The sequence below is a fragment of the Gopherus evgoodei genome, chromosome 1 (genome assembly GCF_007399415.2).
Source record: "Gopherus evgoodei ecotype Sinaloan lineage chromosome 1, rGopEvg1_v1.p, whole genome shotgun sequence".
NCBI lineage: Eukaryota > Metazoa > Chordata > Testudines > Testudinidae > Gopherus > Gopherus evgoodei.
This window is the reverse complement of record NC_044322.1, coordinates 349,918,250-349,942,794: the sequence shown is the minus strand read 5'-3', so window position 1 is coordinate 349,942,794 and position 24,545 is coordinate 349,918,250. Positions and strand designations below refer to the sequence as shown.

Genomic DNA, 24,545 nt, shown 5'->3' with positions numbered 1-24,545 from the left:
CACAATGGATCAGGTCTGGAGAGAAGGCTTCACCTTATCCTCAGACTTCGATTCACGGACTGTAAAGTCAGAAGGCACCATTAGGATCATGTAGTATTTTTCAGTATCGCAACTTTCCATGGTACAGTCCCCTCTCCTACAAGTGTGATCCACATTCTTTGGATGAAATCCTGGCATCGGTGAAGTCAATGGGAGTTTTGGCACTGACTTCAGTAGGGCTAGAATTTCACCCTCCGTCCTGGATATGTGACCTTGCATTGGCTGCATCAAAGCACATATTTTAGTGAGACTAGCTTACCATGCAATCCAGACTGCTCTGTGGACTTGGCCCGTCCTTATCCCTGTTTGCCCTTCCACCAATTATTGTGTGATAGTCATGCTTTACCAGATGTTAAATCCTAACTGGGAAAAAATAAACCTGCCTTGTTTTTTTTCTTTCATTTCCCTAATCTCCACTTACTACTTTATTTTAGGGTGTCCTTTTTTCTGATTCCCCCCTCCCCAACTTACCCTCAGTTTTGTTTTGGTTTCATTCTTTTTACTGTTTTAATTTGCTATAATCTCTAAACCTCTTTCTTTTCTCAATTTAAAATAATTATTTTCTACTGGTTTGAATCCTTCCCTTTACTTGTCTCTCTCTCTCCTCCATTTTCCATTCCCTTCTTTTCTCTTTGTTCCACTTGTTCCTTGTGGATTGAAATGCAGAGAAGAGGTCTATCTCATATTCCAAATAGAGAGGATGCGGATGTTCTGGAGGCTGAATGGAGGACAGACAGAGGCCCAGATTCTGCAATGAGTACAGAATGGGTGGATTCCTGTGCTGTCATGAAACTCATTTTAGGACTGGGGCCTGAATATGTAGATAATACCCACTGGATGTTTAGCGTATTGAAATTCAAGAAAAGATCAAGTAACTGCATTGCACATTCACTTTAATATTAGTATTGTACAAAAGCATTTTCCTTTTATTAACGTTAGTTTTGCTAGGTTATTTTGCTTGTTTTTAGAGGGGGATGCAGGTGGAGTGATACTGATTTTGGGGCTTTTGTGGAAAAGAATAATATGTCTGAGCAGAAGACAAATTTGCTGCACTGTAAACATCATTAAAGCTGCTTTATAAAGTAAATGTTGGAGAATGGCTATGAAGGATATTGTTAGTTAGCTCTCAGATGGAGTTAGATTTATAATGAGATTTCCCATTGAGAAGAAAAGCTTTCTTTGCCAAACTGTCTATCAACAGAATATCCTGCCTATCTGTGAGGGGAAAAAACACAGTTTCACTGTGCTCTGGATTAATGTCATCTTTGTTCTTTAAAAAGAGAGCCTGGATGCTAAGTGAACCCGGATACTACATTTTACTCTGTCTGTGTTTTATTTGCTGAATTATTCATCTGACTGTCATATATATTTCCAGTTTCTCTTCTGATTAAGGCTAGATTTCCAATACCCAGTTCGTGATTATGGTGCAGTTTTGAAGTATAAGCTAGCCAACTATAGAAATATCCTTCTTGGAACTATGTCTTGCTGTTTTACTGCAATTAGTCATCTGCTAGACAGTTGTTTAGCAATAAAATTAGAACTTGGGTGGATGTTTTTATCTGCATATAATATATTTAGAAACTCTCTATATATTTCTCTACATATTCTGTAGGTGGGATACACTTTCAGTCTCTTTTTGCAACTACAGTCAGTATTTAACCCTTGCATACAGAATGTTCATGTATGGGTCTAAACATAGGTCTGATCAGCAGAATGTCTGTCATGTGCATCGCCCTGGATTAGACAACCCAAATGGGCTTTTTTACTGGACAACCGTCTTTTCCACTAAAAAAACCCTGCTTAATATTATGCATGCTGAAACAAAAGGGCCCAGTAACTTACCCAACATATTTATGAGTAGACATTGTCTCCTAATTTTTCCTACTCTAATCTTAATTATTATAATCACAATGGGCCAAACTCTCTAGGTTTACTCTGGATTTATTGTTATTACTTCATTTTTACATCATTGTTAGTGAGAGTCTAATACTTTATTTGCTGTGAACAATTTTCATTGTGCTCTCTCACATAATACAAAACTTATTTTAAAACTGTCTCAGAGCATGAACAGTGGTAACTGGTTTTTAAGTTATACTCCAATTAAGTAAAAAACATGCATTAAATATTCAAATGAGTGTTATATCAGCCATGGTTGAAACATCTACATTTGTGGGTGAGTTGCTGTCCTTTATTTCTGGACTTGAAGATGCCTGGGAAAGCTGGGTGCCAGGTTTTTGCAGTTAGATATCAGATTTAACTGAACAATGTGTTAAAAACTGGTGTTGTTTTGCAGCCAACAGGGGGCTGTCTATCCGTGCTCTATTTGTTCCAACAAAGGGCCTGGAGTAAATTATGCTAAATAAATTGGCTCCAGGTTTGCCTGTTTCAGACAGTAGTTCCAGAGTATTCTATCCTGCAAGTTTTACTAAGTCTGACCACTTGCACTAAGATGTCACCTCTTTTCAGGGATATAATGTCACAAATGCACCAGTCATGTGCATCTGGATAGCCCTGGCTGTCCCACAATGGCAGAATACCAGCATATCAGTGGTTTGACTACTGGCAGCTCTGCTAGCCCATAACCCATTTCAAATTTGAGTTCCACAGGGAAGATCTAACCGCAAAGGCAAGCACATAGGCCCTGATTCAACAAGGTGCTTTTGCACCCACCCAGTTTTAAGCATGTGAATAGTCCCCATTACTTCACTGGAACTACCATGTACGTAAAAAGAGGTTTGTGCTTAAGGCCCTTTTCAGCAAAGTACTAAGGGAAGATAATCAAAAACATAAAAGAACTGAATGCAGATACATTACAGCTTCATGAGAAAGCACTTGAAGTCAGGACCAGCTCCAGATTTTTTGCCAGCCGAAGAAGGAGTAGGAAAAAAAAAAAAAAGGCCGAGTGCCACCCCTTACTGAGGGCCTCCCCAACGCTGGTGCCTAGAGCTGACCCTTCCCTTGAAATGTTTTGTCCACCATTTTGGTTCAGTACATCTCACAGGACTACACAGCATAGATAGACGCTTATCAGAAACATCAAACAACTAAAGTAAGAGGAATCTCTACTCATTCTTTCTGACAAAATTCCCCTTTTTTTAAAAAAAAAAAGTGCTTATGGATTTGGTCAAATGGAGTGTAGGACACTGATCTACTTTAGAGATGTCCCAGGAGGTGGTGGGCATTTTCTTTGGATTAATGACCAGTCAGTTGGTCTGAGGTACATTAACCTGAGCTAGTCATTAATCTACTGGGAAGAGTCCTGTACTGGAGCTGGTGTTGTATTAGAGGATGAACTGATGAAGAAACGTAACTTAAAAAATCTGGCTAGCTTGCAGCACGTCCTTAATGGGACTTGTTTGGCTCGAACTCACTGAACAGCTGCCTCAAGTGTAAAGTAAGCCCCTTGTGTCTGGCCTCTTTCCACAGCCAGAGTTCAGATAAAACAAAGGAAGAAGGATTCCGATAGTCAGAAATTTCTACATGGAAAAGTCAGGCTCCATGCAGCCAAAAGGCTAAATTCAGTGCTGGTTGTAAGTCAGCAGATGTCAGTGAATCGTCACATTCGCACCTCCTTATACCATTGGTGAATTTGGACCTACAACATAATTATGCTCTTGCCTCCAGGGAAATCACCCTCAAACTACTGGTGGAATCCTTAGCACAATTTCAATTCCTTTAAGCCATGATTCCTAGGCAATCTTTGCAATGAGACTTGATGTTAGATAATTTCTTGCTTTGGAGTATAGTTTTCATTCTTGTTCACCAAAATGGACAGGGTGCTGGATGAGCAAAAAAAATTAAGAAGGCACCTAAGGTGTGGGGCTCGATTCCCAGGAATCGGGGGAATTGGCCTAAAGCCGGCCCTGATCACCATCACTTACTTCCTGTGTCTTATTATTTGTTGGGCACTTATAATGAACTCAATAATACACACTTATGGAGTGAACAAGATTTCTCTCTCTCTCTCTCTCTCTCTTTCTCAGGTATTTACATTGCAATAGGGCAAAGAATAAAAAACAAATCAAACAATCAAATGCGTACTTTGGGGTTTTATTTAATGAATGGGTGATTGTGCTTAGCCTACAGGAGTAGATTCAGATTGAAAGGCGGCAGGGTCCCGGTGTGTATTGAGGAGAGATTTGAAGGAGGAAAGGGAGGAAGCCAAATGTGTTGGCATAGGAAGGATGTTCCAGGTGAGAACCTCACCCCACTCTGGCTTCTTTACGCCAGATAGAAGTACCAGTGTAGTCTAAAGGGCTCAAACCCACCTGGTTTAGGCGGAGGAAGGATTTCCCTGGCAAGACACAGCTTTACACTATCCTCCGAAATCTTCCAAGGTCTCCCTTGCAAGCCATGGTGTAGGAGATGTGCTTGGGGAGAGGCTGGGGCCAGGAGGGAGGTGCTGAGGGTAGGACTGCAGAATGCAATACTGTGGAGATGCTGGGCAGTGCTGCAGCTCCTCTGAGAGCTAAACTGATGCTAAATTAACACCGAGAGCCACAAAGCAGCCCAAATGTCAGAGGGCATAAAGGATTAAAGGCACCTTAGTTCCCTCCCCAGGGGCTCTGCATTCTGTGTTTCATCTAAAAGGGTCAGCAGAGAACATTGCCCCCAGTACTTACACCAAATTAGGTGATCAGAGCACCTGAGTTGTTTTTTTGGAGCAACTGAAAACAAAAAATTCAGAAAAAAAATTAATGGAAAAATTGTTGTCATTTTCCCAGCAGCGCTACTTGTTAATCCCTGGTGTTGTATCTGCTCTGGTCATTTTCATAGATTCTAAAGCCAGAAGAGACCACTGTGGTCATCCGACCTGAGTGCCTGTATAACAAAGGCCATAGAACTTCCCCAAAACAATGGTCTCGTTCAAACATGAGTATCTTTTAGAAAAAAAAAATCCAATCTTGCTGTTCCCAATGCTACACAGGGACTATTGTGCAATCTTCCTGAAGTCACTTCAACTTACTTGTGTCTCCATTTTTCCATGGATAGTGATAATTACCTTTCTTTGTAAGGTACTTGGTGATGTATGGATGAAAAGAGCTAGGTATTATATTGTGATTATTAAGTGAAAGGTGATACAAAGCTTGCTTTTCTTACATGTTGCACTGAGGTGGGCCTATACAATGCTGCTGACCTTTGCCTGGAACTCCCCATTTAGCGTTCTTAAGACATTTTGGTTTGTGGATTAAGGTAGTTAAGTAAGTCTTAGTTAGTTCACTAAGAACAACATATGGGAAGGTATGTTTTACATTGTATCAGCAATCATTGTTTTTCTCCTGCAAGTGGGTAAAAGCTTCCAATATCCTCTTTTTAAATTTATAAATAAGTTTGTGATGAATGTACAATTACCTTAAAATGAACATGTATCTCCAGTTACTGCACCATGGTATCTGAGGTACTGCAGTGTAGCCTATTCACAATATAAGAATATAAAATAACTGTTCCATCTATATAGAGATAGCCAAGGCATTCATGTGTGGTAATTTGGTAAACGCTGTCATTTTAATAGTGACTGTTTTTATTGGGTATTATATTTAATTTAATTTGTACTTAAATGTTAGCTATGCTTGATGTTGTCCAAAAGTTTACATATTTTCTGGCCTCAGTCTACCAAATTAGTTTTATAGAAAAAAGATTACAGAGATTTGGTGTATACTGGAGAAAAAATCCTCTATGGAAAACAAAGTGACTTCTGCATAAGCTACTCCCTAACTATAGATCTGGCCTGCCTTCATAAACATTGTGTGCATGGATGCAAAGGACACACAGATGTTTTCTTTTTGCTTTCAGATTACATTTGGATCTTCTGAAAAACAGAGACTTTTTTCGCCATGAATGCAAGAAAAGACTCTTGGGAGAACAGCAGAATGAGATGTTTCAAAGCGCCACATATCTGCACAGCATTATCCTTAGTAATGCTGTTCCTATCAGTCACTGGAACGTCAAAGCAAAATATCCCAAGACTTAAACTTTCCTACAAAGGTAAACTCATCAGAAGATTTTCTATTTCTGGGTTGTTGTTGTTGTTGTTGTTGTTGTTGTTGTTTTTTGTGTGGTGGTGCCAGCATTTAGTTTCTGTTATTAAACAGGAAAATAAACAGTTGTCACAACTGTTCCTAGAAAGAGACCACAATACCATGAAAGACTTATATAGTCTTTTATGGAACAGAAGTATTCAATTACCTTTTGGGGGGTGACGGATAGTAATGGAAACCATAAAATTTCTCAGATACATTTTAAAGGGATATAGTTTTTAACACTCAGAAAAAACTCCAAAGCATTTGCTAAATTTAGATTTTTTTCTGAAGCTAAAAATCACCTATGTGACAAACAGTATGCAAATCCATTGCAAAGAATTGGATGAATTAATCCCATATGATTGGTAAGAAACTAATCCTCATTCTCTCGGATTCTTTTATATGGTCTCCATTGAATGTGCATGAATCTGGTAGCGCCTTGATAGTATTTCTTACTGTTTTGAGGCCCAATTCCCTGATTTAGGGCCCAGTACCTTGCTCACATTAAGGTTGGAAGTAAAACTGCAAGTACAACTGTCTGAAAACTGGCTGTGTAAAAAAAGGTCATTGTGGAGTTCTATGATTGTTTTGCAATGTGCTACCATAACAAGTTTTGCTCAGTTTACAAAATGCATTGTGTTTGTTTTTATTTTCCCCCTAACTGCTGCCTTACCTAACGCAACCTGGAATCTGAAAATCTAGAGGTGTTTTTTTTCCCCTTACTTGTGCATCTTTAGCTCATTAGAAAGATACTTCAGACTAGATACTGAAGTGTTGGCAGTTACACCTGTGCAACCCTTTTGTCTTAAATTCTGCCCTCAGTAAGAATGATAAAGGCAGAATTTAAATAAAGATATATATTTTAATTGTTAGATGATAATGATCGTAGTGCTGTCTTTGCACTGCATCCTACCAGAGTTTGGTGAGATGATACCATTCAGATATATTGATGCACTTGATCTTGTCTTGCTTAGTTAAAGAAAAGTTTCCCTAGTTAATTTTTAACCATCTCAGTGCCTGTAATTAAGGGCACTGATTCTGCTGTCACTTACAAAGGCATAGTTATTCTTCAGTGTGTAAATGAGTAGAGTGAGGCTAGGAGGGAATAGGAGCCTATATAAGAAAAATACCCAAACATTGGGAATGTCCCTATAAAACCGGGACATCTGGTCACCCTAAGTGAGGCCCAAGATGCTCTGTAATGACAAGAGGTCGAACAGCCATCGTAAATGAGCAGAATGTGCCTATTGTAAGGTATTAAACATACAAGGATTTATTTCATCAGTGAGTACTGTAACCTGTGAAATGCTACTTATTTACAAGTTTCAACTCTGCATCTGCTGGGTTTGTATGCAAGTATGTGGGTGTGTTTATGTGCATATGAGTTCTTGACCGCTTTTCCATAGTTTCAGGAAATAATTACAGTTATGTAAGCCAATGAATACAGAAGCTGAAAGATCTGACATTGAGTTATGAATATAAGTAGGAAAAACCTGCAGCTTGTATTCAAACTTTACTTCTAGTTTTGGCTTCTAAACATTTCCCCAGAGTTAGTTATTCTACATGGTGATGACACTTATTGTGGGACTGATGACCAAAAATACTATATTCTTCTGTACTTCAAAGATAGCTAGCCACCTGCAAAATCCTGATGGACTCAGTTGGCAGGTAGAAGAGGAGGGGAGACCAAAAAACCTTTGAGGTCAGTGTAGGAAAAAATGTGTTTATCGAAATATTTTAAAATAGTGAAAGAGACCTGCTGGGAGTGGTGTTGGAAAATGCTTAGAGTCATTAATAATGACAACAAGTGGATGACTGATATTGAGGCCCTGATCCAAACTTTTATTAGGACCGTCATAAAGCTCTGGATTTGGCTGGAGGGATGGGTTATTCCATCTAAACTCAGTGACCTAGCCCTGCAGAAGAAAAGCGTAAGGGAATACACATGAACACAGACATTCCAATTCAGAGAGCTGTGCCACCATTGATGAGGCCAATAGACAAATAAGAAAATATGAGGAATATTGGATTACTATTGTGCTTGCTCTTTTTGTTTTGTTTTTTTCCCCAAAACTGGAAGAAGAAAAAAGTAAAAGAAAATTTAACATTTTCAAGGTTTTTAATGGTATTAAAACAATGGCAAGGAGGAAAAAAGTGTAGAAACAAACAAAAAGAAACCCCCAAACTTGCTAGCATCATTAAGTTCTCTGAGCATTGTAAGGATGAAAAAGTTTATTAAAAAGAAATAAAAAGTAGAGGAAATGCACATTCTGAACACACACTAATGCAAACCTGGATTCTGCTTACAATCAAAGAGAAGTAAATGGTTTGAACCAATTACTTAAGGATTTGTAAAAGCAGCAAAGAGTCCTGTGGCACCTTATAGACTAACAGATGTTTTGGAGCATAAGCTTTCGTGGGTGAATACATGCATCTGATGAAGTGGGTATTCACCCACGAAAGCTTATGCTCCAAAACGTCTGTTAGTCTATAAGGTGCCACAGGACTCTTTGCTGCTTTTACAGATCCAGACTAATACGGCTACCCCTCTGATACTTAAGGATTTGTGTGTCTTTAGAGCATCTTTAGAATCTATGAGAAGGTATGTCAAAATGTGTTGTCATCTATTCATGTGCAAGAACAACCAGGCTGGTCCTAAAGTTCAGAAAGTAAGTATCTGTCAATCTATGTCAGAGGCTTGCAGAGGTGCATCCAAAAGTCTCTGTTTCCAAAACAGAATTTTGATGCGCCTGTTTTATGCTGACTCTTCACTGAGTGATAATTTTAATTTGCATTATAGGTAGTGCAGATAGTGATGCCTAAAGTTAAAGTTGCCCAGGACTTCCCATGATTACACGCTGTTTTCAGTTACTTAGAACTTAGCCAAATTTTAGCCCTGCTTAACTTCTCTGTAGCATTCAACACTGCTGACCATGAGCTGCTGCTCTCTCAGCTGAGGGAAGGGCCAGGGGCCACGGTAATGCACTAAATGATTTAAGCTCTTCCTTGAAAGACACAACCAACAAATAATGATGGGAAACTGCACTTCCACCACCAGATCTCTCACTTGTGGGGGCCCACAAGGATCAATTCTTTCTCCAGTCCTTTTCAACATCGACATGCAACCATGTAACAGTGAAATGACCAAATAACATGAACACAAGTGCCAAATATGTGGATGACACGTTTCTACCTGTCTTTCACCACATATAACCTCACCACTTCCACCAAGATGGGCCCAGGCTTGTATAAGATCAGCTCATGGATTAAGCACAGCTGGCTGAAGCTGAACCCAAGAAATACAGAGGTGATGTTGGTGGGCAGAGGACAACATTTTGATGGTTCACACCCACAATAGGTCAGTTCAGATCATAGTCTAGGAGTGCTCTTGGATTTCTTCTTGACACTGAGCTCTCACATTGCAACATCCATAAGTAACACTGTCTATCATCTCTGGTTGGCTAGGAGATTCCATCACATCCTGGAAGATGATGGCCTGACCTCAAGTTATAAATGCCTTCATCACCTCTTGGTTGGACTACAGGAATGAAGTCTTCAGCATTCTGTACTAGTGGTAGTCTAAGTGCTGAAGCACATCTCTTCAGCATCACTGGGTACCATGAACACATCAAACCTCTCCTCCACTCTCTGCACTGGTTTCCCAAGGAATATCAAATCAAGTTCAAGGGTTCGTCCCTTATCTTCAAGGTGCTTCATGGCATGAGCTCAGATACCTAAAAGACAATTTAAAGCTCCAGGATGAAGAGCTTCTCTCTCTGGCACAATGGAACTCACAACAATATGAATAAAGCTCATCTGTGCAGGAGATAGAGCTTTCTCAGGCTGATAATTTAGCCGGGAGATTTTGCTGGTACTAGGGATGTCTCTTTTGTTTTCTGCAACAGGGATGCTGACCCATTAATTGAACTGGGATCAGCTTTCCCATTCCCTTCCACATGCTCCCAGTTGGGTCAATTAAGAGAATGGGGAAACATCTGGATGGGTTGTAGAAGATGAGTCAGGAGTCAGACGGGAGAAGGACAGGAGAGCTGCCAGAGAGAGAAGATTGGTTCCTGGGAGAAGGCTGAAGGCAAAGAGAACAACATGTTATGTTTTCTGGCTGGTGTCCCCAAGCCAGAGAGCCAGGGCTGAAGGCAGAAGAGGGAGATGCCTGCTGGCTCTGAGCTGGAGAGCCAGAGCTAGGGGCTAGGGAGAGCTGTAGGAAGGGAAGAAGAGGAGGGGCTTACTTGCTGGCATCCCCTTGCTGGAGAGAGGAGACCACAGGGAGCAGTGAGAGGGCTGGGAGAGTGAAGGATGCTTCCCTGGTGAGGATGCACCCAGCAGATAGGCTGTGGGAGTTCTCTCTGGGAAGAGCAGGGTTGCATCCCAGAAGGAAAGTCTTGGGTGACTGTCCTGGCAGAGGGATTGTAGCCTATAGGACTAACCTGCTTGCTTGTGTGTGTGTCTGTGTATGTGTGTATGTATGTGTGTGTGTGTGTGTGTGTGTGTGTGTGTATGTGTAAATATAGTTTAAGTGTTTGGTTTATTGTAATAGGTTTACAGATTTATATTAAAGTTAAGTTTGGCTGTAATGCTAGAGACCTACAAGCCAAAAACCTGTATGTTAAGCTAAAGCAACGTTAGCATATCTATATTGGGCCCTTTTACCCAGAAAGTAAAATTGTCCTTTATCTTGTTTATTCTGTACCAAAATAAATAAGTACCCACACCTATGTCTATGGCCTTTTATCTAGACCAATAGACAATGGAGAATGGTATAGGGGTTTTTTCAGTGTTGTACCCACAGACTTAAAAAGTACACCACAAGTGTGTACATACATGTCATCCATACACACATACATACTAGCCTATGGGGTAAGTGTATCCTAACATTTCTGTGGGCGAGGAATGAAATTTGGGCATAAGAGGAAGGATTTCCGGCACTTGCCTTATAAAAGAGGTGACCCACCTCGATAGAGTACTCCATTCTCACTTTACTCCATTTCTTACTTATTCTCGCTTACTTCCTCCACTCTATCTATCTATGATGACTGCTACTATTAGTAGGCTATACTTGTTCTTCTTAAACTTTAAGATTCAAAGGAACCAGGCTAAGCTTGATTTCCCTATGTTTTATTCTTTGTTTATTAGATTTTGATTTTAAGTTTAAGTTAGTCAACTAAACCTTAAGTCCGCTTAATAGCTTGTAGCATTAGTTTCTTCTAAGCACTGCATTCCTCAGTCAAAGAGAAACCTGAACTGCAAGGCTGTTCCTGTGTCTCTTGCCACCAGGTTATCAAGGAAAGGTGTGAGTAAATTAACCAAAGCTTTGTTGCATATAATACTATATTATCATATGTATCTTTTGAATAGCAGTAATGCAATTGTAACTTTGTAACTCTGATTATTTTGCCATTTACCTACTATTATTGATTTTAATAAAAAGTCTTTACGACTACATCTGTCTCAGTGTGAGCTTCCTGTCATATCCCTGAGGGTCCTTTGTAAATTCTGTGGAGCCTGATTCAGGACAAGAACTTTTATCTTCCGATCAAACAGATTGGCGAGCCTAAGACCCAGACTTATTAATAATTATTAATAAATAAATTACATTACATTAAAATTAAATAAGAATTAAATTCCCATATTATCCAAATTAATATTATCAGTACATCATAAATCAGGCTACAGGATGGACAAGACATTTATGGTGAGAACAAAGTTGAGTTTTAAATACTGGATGCCCTGGGGGGGGATGTGGTTTATGTTTGGGGACTTTTGGCTTACAGAGTGTTTGCATTATGTTGAATACAAAATTAATAATGTTCTCTTGGGCTTCTGAGGTGCTCCCACCATAGTATCACAAACACTAATGAATTTATCTTCTCAGAACACCTGTGATCTTAGGTGGCCTTATTATTCCCAGATCACAAAAGGCAGAACAGAGGCACAGAGAGATTAAGGACAAAATTGTCAAAAATGTTTGCTAATTTTAGGTGCCCAACTTGGTATACTTAGGATACAATTTTACCGATTATAGCACTTTAATATGTTAAAAGCACCATTTCAATTGTAGGTGTTTGACTATTCTTCTGTAAGAAATCTGTTGCGAATCCAGCATCATGTAAAAATTCTATAGCAGAAGCAGAAATTGAACCCAGATCTCAAAGGTTCCATTCAACTTTCTTGAGCACAAGACCATTCCTTCTCCTCCTATAAGCCCCTGCTGCCTTCACTACACACCTTCCAACTCCTGCAACAAATGAGGCAGAGGTCATAGGGACAACCACCTTATTCACTACACAGCCCTGATTCCCAGAGCAATGTCCATGCTGTACAGTGAATGAGGCAGGGCTCCTGTCAGGAAAAATAGCATGTTCTCATATACCATAATACATAGGATAACCAGATGACCCATTTTTAAAGGGACAGTCCTGTTTTTGGGGACTTTTTCTTATATAGGTGCTTATTACCCCCCACCCCCTGACCAGTTTTTTCACAGTTGCTATCTGGTCACCCTAATAATGCATCTGCATAAGGAGGCCACATTAATGTTGCACAAGCAACCTTTAATTCTGGTATTTCCTAACTTTTGGGTGATTGACTTTGTAATCTTAACATTCATTTTTTTAATGTATAACTTATTTACCCTGTTAGTGGATGCTTCTTGACTAGAAGCAACTACTGAGTGGCTCTTTGAAGAGATACTTTCAGCCCTAATATTTTCATAAACAATTTTCATCTTGTATTACTTGCCCTTTGGAGTTTGGAAGTTAATATTCAGGCTGCATTGACTCAACCCTCGTAAGGACTGTTGTGATGGTACCTTAATGGCTAGTAAAAAAAGAACATAGGTTTCACCTGACTTCTTCCTACTCACAGGGCATGAAGATCCTGCTGCATTAATTAAGATAGTTTGTGCAATTGAGGCCCACTCACACTGAAGCCAATGGGAGTTTATCCACTGACATCAACTGGAGCAGGATCAAGTCCTCAGTTTTCACACCATTATTCAACTTTATCTGAAGGGACTGTTGTTGTAAGGTCTTGTTCTGTATGTTACAGGATAAGGTAAATTATCAGTCCTGAACAGGAACGAACCCTGCCTTATAAGCTTTTAGCTTTGTACAGATGAGAGTGAGTTTCCTCCTTTTTACAATCTGAGTGATCCATTCGTATGTACACAACCAACAGTGTAAAATTTTGGTATCTTAGGCACTTTTGAATTTTTTTTACCTAGAATTGGTAACTTCCTTTAACAATAATAATGCACAGAAAAGAAATTATTCTTTAAAAATGGCATTGCGAAGTTCCATGCTTACTATCTCTCAATGATTTCTGTATTAAACACACTGTGTCTGCAAATGAAAAGACAATCAACTATTATCCCTGTGTATTCAGCCTGTGCTGTATGAATCAAGCTGGCATCATTCACTTACACCTGCAAAACTGAGTTACAATGATGTAGCTCCATGATCCTCATTTAAGCCAACAGTGACCACATTGCAAGGGTTTGCACAGATGTAACTGATTGGAACTTAGTGAACTGTTCTACCGATGATGCACAAGAAGGGATAGAATTAAGCTCACATGCTCATAGCTGTGCTGGCTGTCCAGGAATAAGAGGAGGAAAAAGCAGTAAAATGTACTGCTGTGACAGAAGTCAGCAGATATAATTCTAAATACACATAAGGAGCAAGCAGATCTGTTGAGTGAGAGAGTGACATTTTATATAGTTGCAGACAAGAGCCATGCTTTAATCACCTTTACAAAGCACTTTGTGATCCATAGATGAGAAGTGTTATTATGTAAATGCAAAGTGTTATCACTTGTCATTTCATCTGATGTGGGATCATCACAAATCAATGCAGCTGCTTGAAAAACAAGCAGAACATCAGTAGCTGCACACTCTGTTACAAGGTCCTGGTTGAGGGTGTTGGTTAGCCAGCATATAATTTTTTTTTCTTTTCCATTGTCTTCAAAAGATGTTTTCTGCTAGCAGTTAACATTGAAACTTAAATCAATGCTAAATGAATTTGAGTGGGCAGCACTACCCTGCTTGGAAAAAATTCTGCAATATCACATGCATAGAATCAATCAAAATGTTTTTCATTCCGGCTTTTTTGCAGAGCTACAACCAGAAAACTAACAGGTTTCTCCCTCCTCCCTTTAACTAGAGAACTTGGAGTCAGATCTGACTATATGCTGTGTTCTCTGTCTTATAATTATCACATATATTATGTCCTGCAGGGCAACTTCCACTCAATGACATCAATAGTTTACATAGTAGTTGAACTAAGAATAACCTTAAAGAGCTGACCCACATCAACCTCATAACAATGTAAACAGCTTGTAGCTCACAACACTTTTCTCTTTGCATAATTGCAAAAGGGGCCTCACTTGGATGAGAAAAAATGTTTTTTGCAAGACGCTGTCCCATAATTCTTAGAGTTCACAAAGATGAGTGAGAGGAAGTGGACTGGACTTTGGAGAAAGTGTTGAGCCACTTAAAGAGGAGAAAGAGAAAATACTAACGTGTTGCTTCTCTAAAAGAACTGGGGGTGAGTATGGCATCAATGGCAGCATTTTCGGTTGGGATTTTCAAAAGTGCTTGCCTAACTCTGCTCCCAGTGAAGTCAATAGTAAAATTGCTATTAGCTTCAGTGGAAACAGAGTGAGTCCCATGCTAATTGCTTTTGAAAACCCTACCCTTAATCTTTCAATATAAATTAATTTTAGGACCTGTCCTGATCCTGTTGTCATTGATGTCAGTGGGAATAGCATTGGGCCTTAAATCATGTTTTACCTCCTATGCTTTCCTCTGGGTTTCCAGTAATCTATGTATGGAATAGTTCTTTATGCACAGGGCCAGAGGGAAAGGAAGGGGGAAATTATTAAACACATTGAAAGGATTTTGCCAAACTTTGTGCTGCTGCTAACATATTTGCTCAGAGTAACTTACCTAGATCAAGTCTCTGTGCTATTTACATGTCTTTAAAATGGCATAAGGGGATGCTAGGGTATCCTATTAGTAGCTAAGGGTATTTTTGTAGCTTTCTCTAGTGTCCAAGTAGGAAACCCAGGCTTAAATAGGGACTTGTGTTACCCTGTCCAGTTTGCAACTGGATTTTGCAAAGATTATCCCGGAGCAAGAGGATAAGTATATGCACAGGGTAGTAGAGAGGAGGAACATGCATTAGACAGGGCAGGAGTTCTGTACTGTGGTATGGGTCCCAGCTGTCCTGAAGAAGTATGCACTGTTACTGGATGTGCTGCCCTGTGACTTGATAAAGGATTTCAATCTCCAGGGCTGTCAGGTCTGCTTATTACAGGGGGAGGCAGCTTGGCCTAGTGGATAAAGTACTAGCCTTGGACTCAAGAGCACCTGAGTTCTGCTACTGGATTTTTGGGTGAGTCTCCACACCCCCCGTACCCATATGTACAGTGGGGATAGTCATGCTAACTTCCTTTGTAAAAAATGTTGAGATCATCTGATGAAAATTTTGTGTTTCTACATGAGTGCTATGCTGACAGCAAAGGTTATACCTAGAACATGTACATAATGGGCTTGGGGGGATTGAAGCATAATTTGATTTATAATATTAGCCTGTAGCTGATAAATTAAATATCTCTTTTTATATATTATAACTTAAAAAAACCCGAACTGATCAGATGTAATCTGGCAGTGCACACAGCTGGCCTATGTAAACATATGTCCTTATTGTATCCTTCATCTTCCCTGCCCCATTCCTTCTGATTAGTTGTGATTTGTGTTAAAGTAGATTGTGAGCTCTTTGAGGCAGAGGCTATTTCTGGCCATGTGTTTAGCATGTAGCGCACTGGGGTGCCAACCCTGGGCGGGGGTGCTAGCCAGTACTCTAATGCAAATAAATTATGTTTTAAAGAAAAAAAATCTACATATACAGTATCATTTAGTTCCAGGTGTCTTTTATCAGAATTTCAACTCCACCAATATCAAAGTGTAATTGAGTATATAATTTAGTTTTCTATGTCAATTTTTATTATGCTAATCTGAGCTATTACCATGCAGATTTTTTTTATTGCTGAAAGTGGTTCTGCTTTTATGGTGCATTAATAAGCTGTTTTTCTAAATGGTGCTGCTAAACTCCTAACAAGAATAGCCAATTAAAATTAAATGAGTGTCCAACAAGTACATGCAAGCACTGCAGGAATAAATAGTTAAACTGAGTAAAACAGAGTTTAATATATCAGAAATGGGAGTTAAAGTAAAAACTGGAGCTATGAAAAAAATTCACCCACACAAAATATTTTATAATCTTCTTTCCAAAATAAAACAATGAAATACTGTAATGAGATTAACTTTTATTGATGAGACAACATGGTTTGTTTTGTCTCATGTGGATAGTATTTTACCAATCAGTCCTTATTTCTAATTCCCTTGCAGAATTTAGTCTGTTTCTAAACTAACTATTCAATAAAATAATTGCTTGCATTGAAAAAAAGTGTCTTAAATTATAGAGAATTCTAAATCACTTTACTTATGTGGTAATTATTCTACATACTCTTGAAAGTATCAGAGGGGTAGCCGTGTTAGTCTGGATCTGTAAAAGCAGCAAAGAATCCTGTGGCACCTTATACGTCTGTTAGTCTATAAGGTGCCACAGGATTCTTTGCTGCTTATACTGTTGAAAGACTCTCATTGCTGAAATGCAGCTATTTTTGATATCTATTTTAGGTATTTCTGTGATGGTCATTACATGAACATCTCACAATTTTTAATGTCTTGGCACCACTGAGAGGAAGGGCAGTGCTATTATCCCCATTTTACAGATGGGGAACCAAGGCATAGGGAGGCCAGTGGCTTGCCCAAGGCAGCATAAGGGAGTGCTTGTGGCAGAGCAGGGACTTGAACCCAGGTCTAGCCAAGATCTAGGCCAGATACCTAACCACTGCATGATATTTTTTTCACTGAATGGGATGAAGTGTGGAATCTGTTTAACAACTTGCAGCAAGACCAAAAATGGTTTAGGACAGGAAACAAAGATTGTCATGCAAAGGTTATTCAATATATTTTTCCTGTTTTATTTTATTTTTAGTCAAGTAATGGCTCTGTTTTGGAGTAAAAACTCTTAAGTGGTGTTTTGAAATAGTGTTTTCTCTGAACTATATAAAATAAATATTGTCCCCCCTCCCACCTATGCTTTATAACAACCTGTTCTCAGATTTTTGTTTTGATGTGGTTTTATGGTTTTAACCTCAAACTAGAAACCCTGACCTAACTACATTCAGTTGGAACTGCCTAGGCAGAATATAATTACCTACATACTAATGTGATCAGGACACCTTATTCATGTAGTTACCATCAATGGCCAGGACTCAACATTTATATCTCATGTGATAGCATGGGAGGGCTTTCACTCAGTACTGAGTCTAAGGGAAGAATGTCATCTACAGAACGGCCAGCACAACTTTCTGCAGTGATCTTGGGCCTGGATCGATATCTGCTGTGACTTGTCATGGCTTTATTGAAGTCAAGCTGAAGATTTGGCCCTTGATTTTAATTTTCCTTTGCTGTCACTTCCAAGTCTTGGCCAGGTCCAACCCAATTTAGGGGGTGAGACCTGATGAGCTCATAGCATGGGCGTAAAATTAACACCTTTTATAGTTTAAGTTTCTAATGGTTTCTGAGTCAGTACAAATAGTACTACATCTGAGAGACCCTGTAGCAGGGTGCTGGTGCAAAAGCACCTAATTAGCCCCTGCCCAGTCAGCTCCAATTAAGGGAAGCAGATTGGGGCTGATGGAAAAGGCCTGATGCTGGCTTGAGGTTTGGCAACGCCTAGCTGAAGGCTGACTCTACCTGTAACAGAGGTAACCACATTTGTAAAGTGTGTATATACAGGGCCAGCTCCAGGGTTTTTGTCGCCCCAAGCGGCGGGGAGGAAAAAAAACAAACCATGATCGTGATTGGCGGCAGCTCCATCGCGCCGCTTTCTTCTTCGGTGGCAATTTGGCCGCAGGTCCTTCCCTCCAAGAGGGACTGAGGGACCCACTGCTGAAAAGCGCGATGTGCCGTCCCTTCCTCTTGGCCGCCCCAAACACCTGCTTGCTGAGCTGGTGCCTGGAGCTGGCCCTGTGTATATGGATGAACTCTGGTTGTGGGACAACGTTAAATAAATAAAGACCCGGGTATTGTATAACCCTGAAGCCTCTCCAAACTTTATTGGGGAGGGCAAGCAGGCTCCAGGAAGAGGGGCAGGTCGTGAACCCTGTTACAGAGCCCCACTAGTTATTACTTTCCTCTTATGCTAATAAAAAAAAATCATAGTCATAGGAATCATAAAGCACCTATTTGGATTCTTTTGTCAATGAAACATTCTTACAAAGAAGGTACTGAAAGTATTTTAAAGACAACTAAACAACTAAATGTGTTTGTGTTAATTCTCTTAGCTCTGTCAACTCACCTATTTCAGAAAAAAAGGTTGTGCTGTTATACTGCTCGCCCAAGCCTGTTAGAATTGATTTTAAGGGGCTTTATGGTCCACAGTCATTTAACACTTTTATCATCGCAGAGTTGTTCATGCCACAGTAGGTTAGCGTCTCCCAACCTTTTACTTATAAACCCCTGTGTACTTGGAGAGAAACTTTTAAGGGTGGATATAATATTTAAAAAAAAACACTTTATAAATTGGCACCTTTGTATTCAACAGATCTATTCCCTGTGGGCCAAATTCTGGCACCAAACACATGGTCCAAGAAGTGGTCAGACAAGCATGAATCAGACTAAGAAACACATGTATCAGCACCTACCATTAGTATCACGCATTCTACTGGAGCCAGATTGTGAATACCTTGCACAATTCTTCATCAGTCTTTATTTAAGCAGATTCCTGTTCAAGACAAGGGTTGAATCCCAAGCCTCATTAAAATCAATGGCAAAACTCCCATGAGGAGTGGGGGCAAGGAACAAAAACTGGGTAAAGATTTCAGAATTTGCCCTCTGATGAACAGGCTATGGAAGGAGTAGAAGACATTATGTCCTATAGCCTCCCCACTATAGGGAAATTTAGGTCATTGGATCTGGTCCGTGCATAGAACTATTGGTTATTCCCTCAGCCTGTCATCAACTCCATGTGTCTGTAGAGAGAACCACCAGGAGCTTGGGTCCACATGGTATGAGCAGGTTTCAGAGAAGCAGCCGTGTTAGTCTGTATCCATAAAAAGAACAGGAGTACTTGTGGCACCTTAGAGACTAACAAATTTATTTGAGCATAAGCTTTCGTGGACCACAGCCCACTTCTTCGGATGCATAGAATGGAACACACAACAGGAAGATATTTATACATACAGAGAACATGAAAAGGTGGAAATAGCCATGCCAACTGTAAGAGGCCAGTCCCTTGAGATGAGCTATCATCAGCAGGAGAAAAACAACATCATCCTGCTGATGATAGCTCATCTCAGTTGATTGGCCTCTTACAGTTGGCATTGCTATTTCCACCTTTTCATGTTCTCTGTATGTATAAATATCTTCTTGCTGTGTGTTCTATTCTATGCATCTGAAGAAGTGGGCTGTAGCCCACGAAAGCTTATGCTCAAATAAATTTGTTAGTCTCTAAGGTGCCACAAGTACTCCTGTTCTTTTTGTGGTATGAGCAGTCTCTTGAGTGGCATCTCCACTCACCTTCCTCCCTGCGCATCATTTTTGCTCCTTTCTCAAATGCTCTCTAAGAAGGAGCAGAGCAGCTTTTTCACCTGTATGTTAGAGCCATGCATGTTCTTTCCAGGCAAAACACATTGTTTACTCATGTTAGGTCTTCAGAGACTGTACAGCTAGGGAAAAATGAGCTGAGTTTTAGTCTTCCTTGTGTATCTTCAGTTATGTCCAGATTGCAGGATCTTTTTTTGGTGGTGATGATGTAAGTGGCAGAATTAACCTAGCTTGAGCCTGAAGAGCTCGCAATAAAAAAAAAGTCATCATTCAACTTGTAAATGGAGCAAACTGTGCTATAGAAGTCATTGCGGAAGAATAGGGAAGGTCAAAGTAGCCATTTTTAGTCCTGTTTCTGACCTAAAACCCACTGCAAACAAGCAAAATCTGACCAGTTTTGATGGTAGATAGGACTTTACTGTTGGAAAACAATCCTTTCCGAGTAACTCAGAAGCAAAATATGTTTTAAAGTAAAGGGCAGGTGCTATTTTGGAGACAACTGTAATGACAGTTATTTTGTTTTAAAATGAGGCACAGTACCACAGATAATTGTATGTGTGACACTCTGGGGTATAAGTGCTAAGTATGATTATGTTACACATTTCAGGCAAATACAGGTGTTAAAAATGTAACATGAACATGTGACCTGTAAAGGGCTACTTGCCTGCTGAACCACTGACTATGACAGTGACCAAATGCTGCTGTTGCATGGTGGGCTGTGTTAACGGAAGTTAATGTGTGTACCAGGATGGCTGGGCTCATGTTGATGCAATCAGCTTTCTGCTGGGCCCATTCTGTTGCCAATTAAAAATTTTGTATGCGCTGGCTAGTCCTAGTCTCTCTAGGCCATTCCTTACCTTTCACTCAGTGTGGTAGCTACGTGCTTTGTAGCATGCCCTGCACTCTAGTGGCTGAGAATCCCTCAGAGTTTGAACTTGAGATCTTTGGATCATGCACTTAAATAAATATGGTAAGGAAATTCATGGAAGAGGCAGGGCAGGGCAGGATGATGGGGACAGATGTGACAGTGGGGAAGAGGGGTTCACAGTAAATCCATTTAACACAGCCATTCAAATAAGACAGCCAAATAAAACTTTGCCAGCCTTTTCACCCACAAAATGTCTCCTTTGTGTTGATTGTACTTCAGATTAGTGCATATTTGCATGCATTATTTACCTTGCACTCATGACCCTTTTAAAATCCTCAACATCAGAGATGAGAAATTTGGAGGTAGGGGAACAGGATATTAAGGTGAAAGTTCATTCTCGACTCTCTTTAATATTGTGGGTCCAATTCTACAATTTCATAGGTCCAGACAAAACGAACTACTGCTACTGACGTACAGAGCCTCTGAGCGCTCCAGGTTAGGAGGCCATTTCTAGTTCAGCTTATGTCAAAGTCTGTTTTTAGGACCTGAACAGTTGTAGACTTAAGAGTCCCCCTGTTCATGTCCCTTTGTCTCCAATTTGTAGGACAATCCCTAGCCGAACTGTGTGTCATGTTGCTACCATTTTTATTGGTTGATAGATATGTGGGGAACAGGAGGGGGAGGGGATTTGTGGCCAGATAGATAAAGGATTTGCCTCCTTCACAATTTTAAGATTAATGGGAGATTCCTGAAGTTTAAATCCTGATGATGATTGTGGAAGATAGCACAAACCCTTCTACAGCTGCCCTTTCATTGAATAGTCCTGCCCATCCCACAGATGAAAATTGTAATCCAGATTGTAGGAACAATTTGAGGATTCAATGAGAGGCATATTAAATTCCCCAACATCCCAATATAGGGGATGTGTTCTTCTTTAGATGCCTGAACCTCAGTCACTCAGCAAAAACTTTAAAAGATAGGGCAGAAGGCTACATTCATTGGACTCTCCCAGGCTGGCAACTCCTTTTTGTGAGGATCCAGTAGAGGAAGAGAAGAGCCCATCAGGCTAAAGATTCAGCACCTTTCCCCGCACCCCTAGACAAGATATTAGAGAGTAGGGCTTCTCAGCTACTCCCCTATAACTGGATTCACTTAAAATGGCAATTGAGAGGAGGGAGGAGAAGGAGAAATGGACTCCAGTGAAACAGCAGAGACTGTCTACCTGAGGCTTGCAGGCAAGTTACAGCAGGAAGGTGTGGGAGGTGGATAGGGGAGAGGCAGGATGTGCAGTTCTGAGAATTGGGATGGAGAACAAATGTGATGGGAAGCTTATTTGCATGAGCTCTCCTAGAGGGAGCTTTATTTGAAAGATGGGGTTTCTTTTCTTCCATTCCAGGCTGACCAGCCTTAAGAATAGGGTGGTGTGATGTGGCTTGTACCCATTGGTGATATTCCGAGGATGGCATGAGTGTAATTAATTTGTGCTGAATTAAATTTTCCATCTGTAATCTTTAATGGCCATAGTTTCATTTAAAAAAAAATCTGCAAATTGATCTGCCTTCGTAACAAAAATGACTTTGCTTTATTTGGCAGTAACACAAGAAAGATAAGCTGCTCTCGGAAAAAGGGAACCTGGGCAAATCCACAGCCTGAGGTCTTCTTCATAATAACAAATATTTCAGTCGGATACGTTTTCATTTGTGCTGTCTAAAGCTAACTATTTAGTTTGGCTTCATGAAGTTTGTGAACCAGTTCTTATGCATTTTTTCACCAATAACATGAAGTCACAAAGCAGCATTTAATCATCTCTGGAATAATAATACTTTAACTGTTATTTGTGCAGCTGTTTCTCTAGTCAAATGTGTTTGGAAATGGAATGCTCTGTACACCACACCTATCTATTTCATTCTGCAGCTCTGGACACTCTTGGAGATTTAAAATAGCAGCTTAGTCAGGACTCCAGGAGCTAACACTACAATTACTGAGAAAAATGCCATGGGATATTTAAAAAATGTGTATTCAAATATGTACACATACACACGTTCTTTTAAGGTAGGCTCCTCAGTACGTGTAAATGGGCACCACTCTTTAGAAATGAGTGGAGATGTGCCCATTCATACTAGCTGGGGACCTGGCTCATAATTTAGAAAAATGGCTCCATTAGGTCATCAAAATGCGAGTGGCTCCAGCTAGCAGCATCTCTAACACTGTGATGGTGCATTGGTCCAAGAATAAGGGCCCAATCTTCCATGACTGAAGTCAATAGGACTATCTGCACGACTGCAATCAGGGGTGGGGCTACACATTAAAGTCCAGGTAAGCAGTGCAAAAGGTGGCATATTCATTCATAATACAATGTATTTTTATTACAGCACTGCTGTACTGTAGTGTAACAATGCTACTGGTATGGCTAGTCAGGTCTACTGAGACGCTTTTCTCCATTAATAAAAATGATGGCATGACTGTAATATCCACCACTTACCAGGCGAACATTAATGTAGGTAAGGAACTAGCTGCATGCTGATCTAATGACTTAACCGGAGCCTCTGAGGAAATGATAAAGATTTTAATCTTTAATAAAACAGAAAGCATACCTCTTAAAATGAATGTTCACCATCCATTAATGAATGACCATAAGGATAATTAACTCTGTTCCTGTGCAATATGAGAACACAGTTTAACTGTTGAAATCAGTCAGCCACTAACTGATCAAGGTGCAGTGCTGCAAATCTACACATTTCTCTAAGGAGCAATAAATTCTCCTGGATGGCAGTGGACAGGGCTGTTTTTCATGATAACTTTGATCATTTTAATATCCTTGATAATATTTAATAGATTTACCCAAAAGGGGTAGGGGGAAACCCATAAATTTGGCTTCTTTTTAATGTGAGTGGTTGTGATGATTAATCTGGCAATAATTTAATCAGTTCTCTGCTAATGTTGCTTTGCAAGATTTTAATGGGTCACATCTCAGTTTTAATCCTATCAGTGGCAATAGGCAGAGTCTAATTTCCAAGCTTTTTTCAGAAATAAATTAGTTAAAAGTAAAAATGCTGCAAGCTGGATCCTTCACTGCCTTGCACCTTGGGTTGTCATTTACACCTGCGTAAAGTCAGTGTGAAATGCGGCCATTCTCATTTGATAGCATTTTGTACCCTCTGTGCAGGATAAATTACTGCGCAAGACAATGGAAAATCCGTCCAAGTTCTCCAGGCTCCCAGTCAAGTGTTCCAGTCATGAGACAACCTTTTCACTTCCCCTTAATAGCTGCCTGAGATGGTTGCTTAAATTTTCTTGACAGTATTTGCTCATGAAGAAGGAATGACGTATTATCCTTTTGGGATGCTCGTTGCTGAGATATTTCCTTCTAATTAAGCAAATGAAAAAGGAAAGCAGTGCCTCATTCCTCCCCACTCAGATATGTTGGATTCCATTGCTATATATTTTAGCATGTTGACTGATTTTATGAGCTATAGCAATTAGAGCCAAGTGGGAGAGGGTAGTAGCTGTCTATCTCTGGATACCCAGATTCAAATCCTGTTTTACTAGGAGGCAGATGAAAATGAGGTCAGTGGTCTCATTTAGACACATCACACAATCTGTCATTTTGATTTTGTGCTCATGAGACTTGGGAATTAAAAAAAGGGATGTCTGTTAAAATGCACTAGCCTTCAGTCGTTCATTAAAATCTCCTGTTTCTTTAAAATGAATCCCAGCAAATTATCCATGGCTGATCTATGTAGCTGTGTGTTCCCACTGCTGTTACTCTCATCTCTCCTCCTTGAGCCTATCCATTGCCTGCTACACCCAACTCTTATGCATTATTTTAATCTAGACTGCAAAGTCGTTAGGGCAGGGATTTACATATACTATGGGCCAGACACCCTGGTCTCTGCCATCCCTTTTATCCCAGGATGGTGTAGAG

General features: G+C 40.0%; 1 protein-coding gene across 8 annotated transcripts in view; it reads left to right on the top strand.

Moving 5' to 3' along the window:
- The window catches only part of SEMA3D (semaphorin 3D), a 194,609-nt gene that overhangs the window by 52,038 nt on the left and 118,026 nt on the right, over positions 1-24,545 (top strand). For all 8 annotated transcript variants that reach the window (XM_030562158.1, XM_030562341.1, XM_030562209.1 and 5 more), the window contains one exon: positions 5,833-6,024. In XM_030562158.1, the coding sequence (XP_030418018.1) occupies positions 5,874-6,024 (151 nt within the window). In that variant the 5' untranslated portion in view covers positions 5,833-5,873. The remainder of the gene's footprint in view (positions 1-5,832; positions 6,025-24,545) is intronic.